Below are 13,195 nucleotides of genomic sequence, written 5' to 3' on the forward strand. Positions count from 1 at the left end.
GTAGGATTTCACCAGCCTCCACTTCCGAGCCGGTGCTCGTCTCGCCTGCATGGACTTGGTGTCTGGGATGGGGAAGCTTTCTCCGTGAGGCACACCAGCTTTGCGAAAAACTTCCGTGGATGCTCTTGGCCGGTCCTTATCTGCAAGGAACAGCAGGATTCAATGACCCGCATTGACAAAACATGCAGCTGGCTCGATCTGGAGGCCGGAGCCCACGCATTTTCCCTGGATGCGATGTCGGAAACTGTGCCGACCTGGTGTCGACAATGAGAGCCGAGTGGAAGGACCCACACAAGTCCTTCCGGAAACTAGCTGGGTTCACAGGTCTTTTCTCTCGGTGCCTGGGCAACGTGGGGATCGACCGGGATCGACGCTCTCAAAATCCGAAAACAATGTGTGCTCCGTCTAACAAATGATCTCCGAGGACTCCAAGTCTGCTCTTCCCCTGAGTGCCTTCCTCGATTACTACGTGCTAGTGAGGCTGAGCCCATACTATTGTCTTCAAGGCTTTCCTACTTCGCTCAGAGCATCTGCTCTCTGTTCGCCCGTTCCGACAGGCAAATAGTTATGGTACCGGCCCGTACACACATACACCATGTCACTTATCTTCGTCCATCTGGGCAGTGCTCTCGATCCTGGGCAGAGCATCACTGTTCGAGTTTCCAGGTACGGATACATCGGGCGCCTGGTCGCGGACCTCAAGTGGCAGATCCGCTCTCACAATTTGTGGCCTGCTTTCCAGCTGAGTATAAATACGAGAGTGCCTTGCCCCAAGAGCTCCAGGAACCTGCAGCACCCTCGACGGGCTGCATCCTAACCGCTCTTTCTTGAACGGCATCCATAACTTCTTCACTCCTTCCTCACTGCTAGCCATTATGCGTCTACCTACGCTTCCTACCGCGCTCGCGGTGGGCGTTGCGTTTGCCCAGCAGACGCAGGCCGCCCGGCAGGTCTTTGCCCATTACATGGTCAATGCCAATACGCTCTCCAGAATCACTTGTGTGCTAATTGTCGACCAGGTTGGCGATGTCACCGAAGAGCACGTCAGGCAGGATATCATAGACGCAGCGTACGTTGTTTTCCTTCCGCGCCATCTTCGACGACTTACCAGCGTTCTCTTGTAGTGCGGCTGGCATATCCGGCTTCTCGCTCAACATTGGCGACCCCGGCGCCGACTTCGTCGCGAACACCCTGAGCTACATGTTCGCGCACGCGTACGAGAATGGCTTCTACGTGCACATCAGCATGGACATCATCGCCTCTGGTGATGCCGACGGCGGCCATCCTCACTTGTTCGATGACCTCCTCCGCGGCTACGTCGGCCATGGTGGGTATTACCAGGTCGACGGCAAACCGTTCGTTACGACCTTCAGCGATGGCGGCCTCACGAATGATGAATGGGATGCGTGGAAACTGGACACCCTGGCAAACAAGCTCTACTTCTGCCCCGACTTCGATGGCACGCCTGGCTACAACACGAGTGCCGACGGCTGGTGGTCAGTTCATTTTTTCGCCCAAAGCTGCGCAATTGCTAAGACGAGTTTCGCAGGGATTACTGGGGGGATACTGTCGACTGCGTGTTCAGCTGGGACGCGGCTTGGCAGCGTCGCGGCCCCGAATACGCTGGGTCAGAGAGCCCCGGTTCTATTGAGATCGACCAGGCTGTCATCGAGGACGCCAAGTCGCACGGCAAGGGCTACATGATGGGTCTGAGCCCGCTTCAGTACAAGAGCGCTGTAGGTTCATCATATGCCTGACTGAGTAGCGTTGCTGATGCGGTTCGTAGTACTACACGAACGTGTACCGCCCTGGCGAGCTCGCTCTCCCTAAGCGCATGGAGAACATTCTCAACATGGCTCAGCGCCCGGACTATGTCTGCGTCATCACCTGGGTGAGCTATTGTCAGCTGCTCACATGTATGCGTTCACTCACTCCCGCGCAGAACGACGGCCCCGAAAGCCACTACATCGGCAACATCTGGCCTGAACAGAACACCGACCCCGACCCCGCTCGCTACGTGACCTCCGCCAAGGAATGGTCGCACAAGGGATGGCTCCCTCTCATTCACTCCTTCTCTGACGCTTTCATCAACGGTGGCGGTCCGTCGTCCATGTCCGTTCCCTACGGCAACCAGGCCAGCGCCATTGGTGTGATGTGGTACAAGTCTGTCATGCAAAGTGAGTTCCTCAAGTTGACCTTGCGAACTCCACGCTAACCGCATCGCGTAGGCACGAACTGTCCCAACGGCGACCACCCCGACGGCTGGGAACTCGGCGCCGACCAGCTCAACTGGGCCGTCGTCGTCGACCCCGGCACCGACACCTCCGGCTGGGTTCTCCGCGCGTTCAACGGCAAGGAGACCATCGAGCACACGTCCTTCAAGAGCGGTCTGAATTACGGTGCCTTCGTCCTCGAGACCGGCACACCGCACATGACACTCTCTACCAACGACGCGAACTACATCGCCTGGGGCGCTCGTGCTGTGACGACAGATTGCCCTGACGGCATCTTTAACATGAACGATGTTGTCGTTGCTCTGGACTCGGAGGCTTGTTTCGGCGCTTCTGACGCGTTGACCACTGCGCAGGCGAGTTTCATAAACCGCTCCCTCCTTCGAGCCGCCGCTGACCGCGTCCTCAGGAAGTTGCTTCGAAGATCATCGACGATTATTGGAACCCTGTCACGTGCAACGGCAGGGATTGTCATCAGGTCGGCGGCTACTTTGAGTGAGCATCATCTTGCTATTGGTCGTAGTAGTCGGATATCTGACCAACTGATTAGTGGCGACGTTCACTGGCATGGTGCAGTAAGTAATTGGGCGACTGAAGCGGCATGATAAACTGACATTATTGCCAGAACGGCGCCGAAAGCTACTTCACCCTGATAGACCTTGCGGGCTCGAACTCGGATTATGAGCACGTTGCCGAGCAGTTCGACTCCGCCTACAACACCTGGGGCGCCTCCTCGTACTTCGCTGGTTCGTACGACGATGCGGGTGTAGGTGACTCCATCGTTGCAATCAGTGCATGGTTGACGTTCCATTCGACAGTGGCATGCTCTGTACGAGATCCGCGCTGCCGACTACGAGGGCAGCAGCGACCTCCAGCACATGGACAACGCGAAGGAGATCTACAGCTACATGAACAACTGGGACGATGATTACTGTGGCGGCGGAGGTGAGCATTTTACCTGACTGGATCTCACTCAAGCTCACCTCTCGTCAGTCTGGTGGTCCAGCGACCACGACTACAAGAACACGGTCACCAACGGTCTCTTCATGCATCTCTCCGCCGCTCTCTACCTCAGGACGGGTACTAGCAGCTACCTCGACAACGCGAAGAAGGTGCGTCATTCCTGAGCCCTGCTTTTGTCACTGTACTGATGCGACTCTGGCAGACCTGGAACTGGCGTAAGATCTGACCTTCGTCAATCTGATTGGCACTTCTGACTCCTGCATTCAGTCAAGAACTCCGGTCTTCGCCGCTCTGACGGCCTCTGGCTCGACGGTGCTCGTCAGTCCGGCAACTCTTGCAACCTCGACTCCAGCAGCCCTTGGACGTACAACCAGGTCAGTCTGTTCTTCTGATCCCCTCACGCAATCTGCTGACAAAACGTACTCAGGGCATCGTCGTCTCTGGTCTTGGCGTTCTCTACGCCGCCACCGGTGACGCCTCGTACCTCACTGAGGCTGAGAAGACCATCGACGCCGTCGTCGCTGGCATGAGCGAGGGCGGCATACTTCGGGAGCCTTGCGACGACGCGTCCAGCAACAATTGTAACTCCGACCAGCAGCTCTTCAAGGGTGTCTTCATGAAGCACCTTGAGTACTACCTGGACCAGGCAAAGTACGAATAATCCTTGACGCATTCTGGGGCTCAGCTGACGATCGCTATAGTGACAAGGCCAGGACTGCAAAGTACTCTCAGTGGATTTCTGCCCAGGCGTCTGGCATCTACCACTATGCCATCGGCAGCAGCGGGGTACGTCTTCACATCAGACATCAGATAACCCTGAGCTGACCAACATGCAGGAGCCTGGCTCCGTCTGGTATGCTGCCAACGATGGCGGTTCTCAGTTCTCCGTCCCCGCCGCCCTCTCTGGCCTCATGGGCCTCATCGCGGCTGCCAAGGTAAGTCCCTCTTCTATCACGACATGCGACCTCTTGCTCACAATGCACAGTACGGCGCCGCTTCTTGCTACCAAGGGTAAATGTGCATTCTTTGGGCTCATCTGGACATTCAAAAACAACATACTGTACACTCAAGGGTAGTAGTAATTATGGTGTATGGGCATGTTTGTTGTCATCATCTCTCATTCCAAATCTCGATTGCCTCTTCTCTGCGATATCCGCGTGTTGTCAGACATCCGGGAAGTAGCAATGCGCGATCTCTGATTTGGTGTATGAAAAGTAGCTCGTGTTCGCTGCATGCCCTTCATAGCAGTGCTAGAAGCCAGACATCCGACTGCGTAGCCACAGTAACCTTGTCCCGCGACACGCATACCCAATCTCTCTCGAGGACGCCGTGCGTTTCTGGGACGCGACAGGCCGTCGGCGTGCATGTGGCTGGCACGACTTGCCTCGAGGCTTGACATGCGCGGGCGTCAGTTACCGCGAATATAAATTGGCAACAGGCCCCCAGAACGTCCTGCCCAGTTTGTTGACTCACTGATCCCGACCTTGTCCGTTTACCCTGCCCATGCAGCGGCAGCCCTCCACATCGAAGCAGGCCCGCCATGTCCCCTCGTTAGAATATTTACGCTCGAGTCCTGTACGGGGCCAGCTGGAGCCGTACGATGGTCGAACGGCGCGGGGATGGCGGTACTTGCAAACGACGGATACCCTGAACCAGCTCAAAGTGCGTGCTTTTTCGCCCGCGTGTTCTGCCTTCTGAGGCCTAGCAGGTGCTTCTCCCCCCGAGAACGGCCTCGCTGTATGCGGAGCTGCTCAAGGCCGAGGACGTTGAACTGGCGAAAGCACCGTCGATTTCATGGGAGCGAATCCTGGAGATCCGCCACCTCAAGGATCGTATGGTGCGCAAGGCGCAGAAGCTATCTCCCACTCCTCCCCCGAAGCGCATAGGGCGCGGGGAGTCGTTCACTTTCCAGACTGTTATCGCGCCGTCCGACTTCCGGCTGAAGGAGATGGAAAAGTGGCTGCACCGCCAGGGCACTTCTCGACCCCGTTCGCGTTCAAAGTCCAAGGTCCCTCCCCCTCCCCCCGTCGTCCGCCGCCCGTCGCAGACGATCAAGCAGCGCAATTCCTTCTGTTGCGCTCATTGCTCGGGCATCGTCACCCCTCAGGTCGGCGAGGCCCTGCACCATTCGGCTCCCCGGACCGGCGTACGCATACCGGAACCAGAAGTTGTTCACCATTTGCCACCGCGCCAGCATACTCGAGAGACGGTGGAGGAGGTGCAGTATGCGCGAAGACCATCGCACGAGGAGGCTATGGATGCCATCTTGTCCCCCTTGGACGGTCTCGACCGCGCTCGCGCCTTTAGCCCGCCTCCTCTCCCTCACCCTTTCCGCACGACAGCCGCAGATGTCGATACCCCAGCAGTCGCCGAAGAGCCGGCAGTAACGCACGAGCCTCCTGGTGCGTAGAATATGCGGCAGGCTATCAGGGTTCGCCTAACGTACTGCAGCAGAGCCGAGCGCGCCTCAGCCGCAGATCCAGCGCCGAAGCTCATTCAAGCGGCAGAATGCGGAGTTCAAGACCGTCTCGTGGGCGGTCGATAACGACGAGTGTGACCTGTCGGATTACCTGGAGAAGACGCGGGAAGCGCACGCCTCAGGTAGGCGTTCATCCAGACCCCGTCGGGGGAGCCGAAGCCCGCGCGTCCGGCAGGGCAAGGCGCCTGCGAGCCCGCGTACGAAGCCTACCCGCGAGGCCTCTGCCCAAGATCTCAGGACGCGCGTTACTGGCACACCCTCGCTGCGCTCCCTCGATAAGCGCGCGGCTTCTTCTCCTTCCTCGCGCGTTGCCGGTCAACTGCCGCACCTCCATTTCGACGTGAACTCACCGATCCCTTCTGCTGCAGGACGCGAATGGACCGAAGTGCGCGTGGTGTATCTGGAGCAAATGAACGCTCTGCGCACGCTGCACGAACAGGTGTACTCGACGCTCACTCGCCTGAGCAGCGAGACGGACCACCTATCGCAGCTCGACAGTGCCATCAAGAAGCAGCTTGCGTCACTCCAGAGCTCATTCGATGCCTTTGAAGCGACATCGCGTGAGTGACCGCTGCCCTTGCCTCCCTTTGTGGCCTCTTCGTCCTCGCGCTGCGCTCCACGCTCTATTTATCACCCATTCCTCTTCTTTCTATCTATCGCTGTTGTATCTATACTTGAGGCCATCGAGGCCGTGTACTACCATCCCTTCGCTTGCTCCCTTTCCGTCTGCCGGCCACGCTTCTTCGTTCCTCCTGGGCATTCTCTTTCAAGGCGGCCGGGCCCCTCCGTATTTTGGCAATCGCGCACCAGCCGCTGACATCTCGACCAATATAGCCCGGAATGAAGAAGAGGAACATGAAGAAGACCCGCAGGTCGTGGCGGAGGAAGTGGTGGAGGAAGTTCATACCTACGAAGACGTGGTGGAAGCGGAGGTGTCGATTGAAGGAGCGGAGGAAGAGGTTGCAGCCGCGGCCCTCGCAGCGGCCGAGGAAATGGCAGCTCTCCACATCGGAGATGACTAGCCTGTCGCGGGTGTAATCTTGGAAGAACCATAGAACGCGAAAAATCATGGATCTACGACGACGACGGTGGAGGGGATCTTTATGGATATCGATGCTCACTGTTTACGACTGTTCTTGCGCCGCGCCTATGCGGGGCTGTTGATTCATGTACTTACGATTACGAGGTGTTCGATGCCGAATGGGAGTTTTTGCTGTTACCTCTACCTGGTCTGTTGCTGGAAGTTATAAGGCAGCCGCTTTAGGAGGGTGGCGCAGTTGAACAATGGGCGTCACGTGGGAGACCTGGTGACGGCAGCGCTTGTGTGGATCTCCGCGTCGCGCGTTTCGTTCACTTCTTGATGTTGACTGTCGCGTGCCGGACATTGTCCAAGTGAGAACAATGGAGTCTCAGCCAGCATCGTCCCGCCCGTCGCTCTCAGAGGCGTCGCGCACGGCCGTCGGGCCAGTCCCGCAGTTCGACTTCCATCTGCGGATCCTCACAACCTCATACATCAGCTTCTTCTCCGAGAGGTATGTGCGGCAGCTGCATATGCGGACAATGGCAGATCTGACGGTCCCTCTAGAAAGCGTATTGAAGAGAACTAGTAAGCGGGCTGCTCGCTATGCGCAGCAGCATCAGTCTGAGCGCGACGCGTCTAGTTGCCAGCAGTTGCAGAAACTGCACCACGATATCAAAGCCATTGACACATACCTCGACGATCGAGGAGAGTTGACGACGACGAGAGCAGCCTGGGGCGAGATTCGCGATAATGTCGAACGAGGTGCGCGATCATGTCTACCTTGCTGTAGATCCTTCCTGATGTCAAGTCTTCAGAGACTCAAGCTCGCTCAGCCTTCCTAAACACCCTCGACAAAGATGTGCTCGGACCCCTCACCGCCCTCAGGGTGCGTAATACTGAAGTTGTCCATCGTTACACTGCTCACAACCCTGCAGGAGACCCAGGAACGAACTCGCAAGCGCATCAAGGAGGATCTGAAGGAGTCTAACAACGCGTATGCTGAATATGCGGACAGCACCCTCCCCAAGCTCAAGTCTCGATACCTCAAGAAGTTCGCAGAGGCGGAGGCGAGTCTATCCTCCTCGCCACAGTCCGACCCTCCCTTACCTCCCCTCAGGAATTGAAGCACCAAGCGGCACAACCAGTCGCCCCCACGCCACAGCAAGCGCAGTCAGGGTCGCCTCCCGGATCGAAGCCCAATCCCGGCGTCGGCGTCAGGGTGACATCGCCACAACCGCTGCGTCCGCTCGAGCGGCGCACCTCCCTCGGCCAAGGTAGCCGGAATCGCTCTCCCTCCTCCGGCACCGCCTTCTCCGATCTTGCGCATCAGGGCAAGCGGCAGCTTAACACCCTGATGGGCCTGCTCGACAAGAGCGGCTCTGTCCATGAACGAGGGGGACGCGAAACTCACGCGCTGCGCATGGTCCGCCTCAAGCGCGAAGCCGATGAAGCTGGTGCGTCCGATGTGCGGGCTCTCTGGCTTTGACTAACGCGGACTTAGACCACGAGTATCGTAAGGGCGTGCACTGGCTGGAAACTCTCCGTATCCGGAAGATCAAGACGCTCGAGAGCGCCTACAGAGTTCGTTCTCGCGTATCCTCCGTCGCGTAATGTGTTCTGACCGTCCACAGAGTCTGGAGATGTTTATCGCCGACACATCGTCGACAGTCAAGGTAGTCCTAGCCCGGTACACGGACAACTTGATGTACGGATGCTTATACCCGCCTTTGACGTCAACTCACCCTTTTCAGCGCAACTACTACGACGGAAACTCAGATCACCACACATGCGAAGCCGATGGTCGACAAGATCTCACCGGAGAGGGACGTTCAGCGGATGACTAGCTTCATTCCGCGTGCCATCGCGTCTGCCACTCCGGAGCAAGTCCATTATGAGCATGGCTTGCAGGGCGTTTGCAGCGACCTCATCTTTGGAATAAGTCTAACCGACTATGCAACGGGCAAAAACATCCGCGATGGGGAGATACCCCGAATCGTCAGGCTATGCATTGAAGAGATAGACAAGAGAGGGCTCGATGCCGAAGGTATCTATCGGGTAGGCAATATTCATAGGAATACATCGATATTGAGCTGACTTTTTCAACAGGTGTCAGGTCGTCACTCGAACGTTGTCATGGTCAGTAAGCTCTTCTTTGCGTACCTCGCAGCGGGCTAACGTGTATCTTAGCTGCAACACGAGGTCGAGAAGAATGAGCAGGCCTTCCGATTTGACCCACAGCGGGACGATGTTTATGTGATCGCCTCTTTGCTCAAGGTTAGCTTACATTGCGAAGACCTTTGACCCTGCTCATCGTCTCAACCAGTTGTACTTGCGCGAGCTTCCCGAACCCTTGTTCAAGTTCCAGTTGCAAGACCGCATACAACACACGGAAGACCTCAGTGAGTGTTCACTGCCGGCTTTGTCGTCGCAAGTACTGACACTGAACTAGATGATCACCGAGCGAACAACTTCATGCTGCTGAAGGCAAAGATCCGGCGACTTCCCCCTGTGCATCAAGCGACTTTGAGAGCGCTCGTCGAGCACCTACACAGAGTTGCAAATCACAGTGACAAGAACAAGATGGACCCGAAGAATCTGGCGATTGTCTTCGGTGGTGTTGTGTTTGGCGAGGAAGAGATACCCAAAGGCGGTGAACGCGATCTGTTGACTCTTGGCACGATGAAGGTGATCTCCTGGCCGTTATGAGTACGCCGGCTTGCTGACCATTCTGTAGGATACCCTGATGGAGGACATGATTGTCCATGCGCCCCTGATCTTCGACGGCCATGAAGGCAGTATCAGCGTCACGACTGGTAGTGCGGGCACCAGCGTAGCAGGCAGTAACTCTGGGAGCCAGCCACACTCCCCACAGCTGCCGCCAACACCGGCCACGGATCCCGCACCAGTATACTACGGCTCGAAGAGCACGAAGGTCGCTACCGTACCGCCGCAGTCCCCTCACCACGGGCATGAGGTCGACTTCACGCCCAAACTCCCTGCACGTCCCGCGAACAGCATCCATCCATCCTCGCGCGGCCAGAACTCCCCAACGAAGGACCACTTTGACCAGCTGCCGCCCCCGCCGGTCCCGCCACGGAGGCCCTCTGGGAATCAGTCGGTCTCCTCGTTGCCTCCAGGCGCCAGGGCTCCTTCGCCTCTGCCGAAGTCCGGCTCTCCGACCTCGCAGGCGCAGCCTCCAGCGCAGCCCCACGGTCTATACGCACTGCCGCCTGGCGCAGCGCCACCGCACCCTGGCGGAGATACGCCACCTTCCCCAGCTTCGACGTCTGCCCTGACGGACACCTCTGCGTCGGTGTACGATGAGGCACGCGCTCATGATCCACGACAATGACGATGTGACGAGTAATTCTTACGGTTCACTTTTGACATTTTCCCTTCTTCGTTCGTCTTGAATCCTGTTGTATGACCGTTTGCCACATGCCTAATTTCTTCTGGGTGTCGTTATGTTCTGTTCTTCACTCTGTCGTGCCCATTATAGTCACTTCCCTGCGCGCGCACCTCCTTCCGTTCTCGCCTCGACCGTTGTGTTGCTTAACCATATCCATATAATTTCGTTCCACGATAGTATTACATGTCCAGATTGTCGGTGGGCTGTATATGTAACGTACATTATAGGGTGCAAGCTCTAGTTTATGAGCATGGGGGGATCGAGGGCGCAGGGCGATTAGTCGCCCGTGCGTTGTCAGTAAATATGGCCAATGGTCAGTATGTTCAGGACACAATCAGTCAGCGTAATAGCTCGCGATGGCGTCCTCCATGTCCATCTCGTCCTCGACGCTGAGCTCCTTCTTGAGGGGAGGAGCCCAGGAGGCTTGCCACGCCTGGACGCGGGGGTGCGCCAGGACTCTGCGAGGCTGTCAATATTGGCTTCAGCGATACGATAAGGGACGTACTTCGATGGCTGGAAATTTACGATCTCGAGACCCTCCATAGACGTCGCTCGAGAGACGGCGACGTAAGCTACAATACAGATCAGCCGTCATTCCAGACGAGAAAGGGTCAGACATACCTTGTCCCTTCTCAAACGTCCTGCCCAGGTCGACCTTGACACGCTGCAAGGTCTGACCCTGCGACTTGTGCACCGACAGCGCCCAAGCGAGTATGAGCGGCACCTGCATCCTCGACACCTCCACATTCCCCATGATCCCCTCCACCGTAAACATCAACGGCGCGCACAACAGCTGGCTCCCATTCGTAAACCGCACCAGCGGGAAGCGCTGACTCTTCGAAAACACCGCCTCATTCATCGGCCGCATATTGGCAATCGGCTCCCTCCGAATATGGTACTCGCCCTTGCTGTCGGGGTCCGCGGACCCGTAGGGGTGCCCGTCGCGCATCTTGATCTGCGCGACGTCGATGGCGCGCTCGATCGCCTCGTGCACGGTGCAGAACTCCTCGACGCGGCCGACGGAGCCGTTGACGAGGACGCCCTGGATGACGTTCTGGATGAGCATGACCTGCGCGCCGATCTTGAGGGAGACGTCCGCGGGGGCGATGAGGCGCTCGAGGAGGGGCTCGGCGTCGGCGGCGGTGAGGCGCTGATTGGAGGCGTCCCAGCCGACGGCGTCCACGGCCTTGTAGGTCTGCGTCGCCCCTTCGAGTTCGGCGAGGCGGGCGTTGTTGCAGGATTCGACCTCGGCGCGAAGCGGGAAGCTGTATGGAAATTTAGCACGCAATGGAAAGGTGGTGATGGGCGACACGTACATGTAAGTCGGCTCAATGCCATCGGCGTATTTCAGAGGGCGCGAGAGGCTGGTCAACTTGTCGACATGCCACTGCTCGAGCTCGCCGTGTCTCATGGCGGACAAGATGTCGATGAACTCTGCGGACGTTTGTGAGTCCCGGCTTAATCCAACGAAGACCACCCGTACCATTGTCCCTTTGACGGAAGACCTTAGTCAAGAGAACGGGCTTGCCAATGCACCTTGACCAGGATTGGGCTTCAAATGCGAATATTGGGGGCATATGATAGTTGTGGCTCTTGTTGGGGACAGGTGGAAGCTGGAAGAAGTCTCCCGAGATGACGAGCTGGCGAAGGCATGAGTAACCTTTCAAAGCACGGTTGATCGACCTACCTGTATTCCACCAAAAGGCCTTCCATTACGCCGGACTCTTCGGCCAATATACTCCTGATCGTGGGTTGCCTATCAGTCTGTTTACAAAGGAAAAGCAAGCGATTCTTACCAGCTTGTCGAAGAGATGGCCGTCGAGCATGGATACTACGTCGCAAGTTGTCAGTACATTACTGCCCCAGCGGACCGGAACGGAACCTACTTTCATCGATGATGAGGGTGGCACAGCTGGTCCACCGACTCTTGAGTACCATAGAGTTGCATATCTTTGCCGCAAGCTTCTTCGCCGGCTCATTGCCCAGCCCTATCCCAGCCCACGAGTAAATTGTGCGTCCGCCAACATTGACCGAAGCGATGCCTGCGATGTCATGCCGTCAAAGAATACAGGGAAAGCAGCTGCAGAAATCGCGTACCAGTAGGAGCAGTAATTTCGACTTCCATAGGCTCATTCGGGTCCGCCCCTTTCTGAATCTTTTCCAGTTTGCGGTCTTTGAAGACCTTGATGATTTCTCGCAAAAGGACTGATTTTCCAGTACCTATCAAGGACTTCGTAAGGGACGAACGACGATTTCAACGACAGTCACCCACCAGCGGGACCCGTGAAGAAGACGTTCTTGCCTGTCTTGACCATGTCCAAAACCAAGCGCTGTTCCGGCGACAGTTCTATAACATTCGGCACAGCGGGAAGGTTTGCCGCAGCAACTTCATCGGGCCTCGCATTGGCGAGCTCCGGTGGCAAGGACGCTGCAGGTGTCGGATACTCCCTTTCCGGGCTTCCTCTGGGTGTTGGCAGAGGAGGTGGTGATCCCTGAATGCGCACAGGAGAGGCGTCGCATTCGAAAGGCTCGTCAGTCTGCACGCAGGCGTCAGCGGTGATGACCTGCACCGCCGCATCAGCCTTTGATGATCCAGGCTTCGGGGGGTCGTCGTCGAACTCTGTCCACAAAGTGGACGAGTCGGGGTAGCGACGATGACTCTCTGCGGCTACGTAAGTGGCAAAGTATCTCTAGACGTGGAAGAACATACTATTCTTCTTGCTCTTCTTTCGACCTGAGTCCGGGTTCCGCAGCCATTCCTCCGCTTTCTCAAGGGAGTAGAACTTCTTTCCAACCGCACCGCTGAGTCCGTCGAGCTGAAAATGCATGGTCATGGTCAAGTACAATCAGATCATCAGCGCCGTCTACTGACCGCTTCCCGATACTAGACCAAATGAGAGGTGTCAATCAGTCAGGGGAGGAAGCTACGAAGGCGCCTTGGCTCACACGCACCTCATCGATAGAGTGATATATTCTCGGCCCTCGGCGACCATTCAAGACTGCATAGTACTTTTGGGTGGCAACCTTGGGCATCGCTGGCCGTCATGTGCTGGTTCGACTTGACTGTCCGGTTCAAGCCACGACGCGGCACC

The 13,195-nt window shown here is 57.1% G+C and overlaps 6 protein-coding genes across 6 annotated transcripts; 3 read left to right on the plus strand and 3 right to left on the minus strand.

Moving 5' to 3' along the window:
• The first annotated feature begins 683 nt into the window (after positions 1-683).
• On the plus strand, positions 684-4,352 carry SCHCODRAFT_02152133 (uncharacterized protein). Its single transcript, XM_050341940.1, has 18 exons — positions 684-968; positions 1,020-1,069; positions 1,125-1,496; positions 1,550-1,736; positions 1,787-1,891; positions 1,943-2,177; positions 2,229-2,587; positions 2,641-2,726; positions 2,782-2,806; positions 2,857-2,997; positions 3,050-3,176; positions 3,225-3,343; positions 3,397-3,409; positions 3,462-3,568; positions 3,622-3,845; positions 3,896-3,980; positions 4,031-4,129; positions 4,180-4,352. The coding sequence occupies exons 1-18, from the start codon at positions 876-878 to the stop codon at positions 4,207-4,209; spliced, it is 2,457 nt and encodes an 818-aa protein (XP_050202182.1). The 5' UTR covers positions 684-875; the 3' UTR covers positions 4,210-4,352.
• A 21-nt stretch (positions 4,353-4,373) lies between these two features.
• SCHCODRAFT_02152149 (uncharacterized protein) lies at positions 4,374-6,291 on the plus strand. The gene is made up of 4 exons (XM_050341941.1): positions 4,374-4,856; positions 4,903-5,596; positions 5,649-5,795; positions 6,042-6,291. Exons 1-4 carry the CDS (start codon positions 4,698-4,700, stop codon positions 6,239-6,241), a joined length of 1,200 nt encoding a protein of 399 aa, XP_050202183.1. The 5' UTR covers positions 4,374-4,697; the 3' UTR covers positions 6,242-6,291.
• Positions 6,292-6,899, minus strand: SCHCODRAFT_01233925 (uncharacterized protein). Its single transcript, XM_050341292.1, has one exon. The coding sequence runs from the start codon at positions 6,741-6,743 to the stop codon at positions 6,342-6,344; it is 402 nt and encodes a 133-aa protein (XP_050202184.1). The 5' UTR covers positions 6,744-6,899; the 3' UTR covers positions 6,292-6,341.
• A 175-nt stretch (positions 6,900-7,074) lies between these two features.
• Positions 7,075-10,046, plus strand: SCHCODRAFT_02489014 (RhoGAP-domain-containing protein; the record flags this gene model as incomplete). The annotated part of the gene is made up of 14 exons (XM_050342902.1): positions 7,075-7,205; positions 7,259-7,279; positions 7,335-7,456; positions 7,510-7,580; positions 7,630-7,765; positions 7,840-8,148; positions 8,196-8,275; positions 8,326-8,399; positions 8,446-8,749; positions 8,801-8,830; positions 8,882-8,968; positions 9,018-9,093; positions 9,144-9,379; positions 9,429-10,046. The coding sequence occupies 14 exons, from the start codon at positions 7,075-7,077 to the stop codon at positions 10,044-10,046; spliced, it is 2,295 nt and encodes a 764-aa protein (XP_050202185.1).
• A 494-nt stretch (positions 10,047-10,540) lies between these two features.
• On the minus strand, positions 10,541-11,375 carry SCHCODRAFT_02152180 (uncharacterized protein). The gene has a single exon (XM_050341942.1). The coding sequence runs from the start codon at positions 11,167-11,169 to the stop codon at positions 10,585-10,587; it is 585 nt and encodes a 194-aa protein (XP_050202186.1). The 5' UTR covers positions 11,170-11,375; the 3' UTR covers positions 10,541-10,584.
• Positions 11,376-12,064: 689 nt separating this feature from the next.
• SCHCODRAFT_02610579 (uncharacterized protein) lies at positions 12,065-13,180 on the minus strand. The gene is made up of 5 exons (XM_050344430.1): positions 13,056-13,180; positions 12,976-12,987; positions 12,814-12,919; positions 12,376-12,765; positions 12,065-12,323 (listed from the first exon to the last, which is right to left on the minus strand). The coding sequence occupies exons 1-5, from the start codon at positions 13,134-13,136 to the stop codon at positions 12,154-12,156; spliced, it is 759 nt and encodes a 252-aa protein (XP_050202187.1). The 5' UTR covers positions 13,137-13,180; the 3' UTR covers positions 12,065-12,153.
• Between the last annotated feature and the right edge of the window lie 15 nt (positions 13,181-13,195).

The sequence above is a fragment of the Schizophyllum commune genome (assembly GCF_000143185.2).
Source record: "Schizophyllum commune H4-8 unplaced genomic scaffold SCHCOscaffold_2, whole genome shotgun sequence".
In the NCBI taxonomy this organism is placed as follows: domain Eukaryota; kingdom Fungi; phylum Basidiomycota; class Agaricomycetes; order Agaricales; family Schizophyllaceae; genus Schizophyllum; species Schizophyllum commune.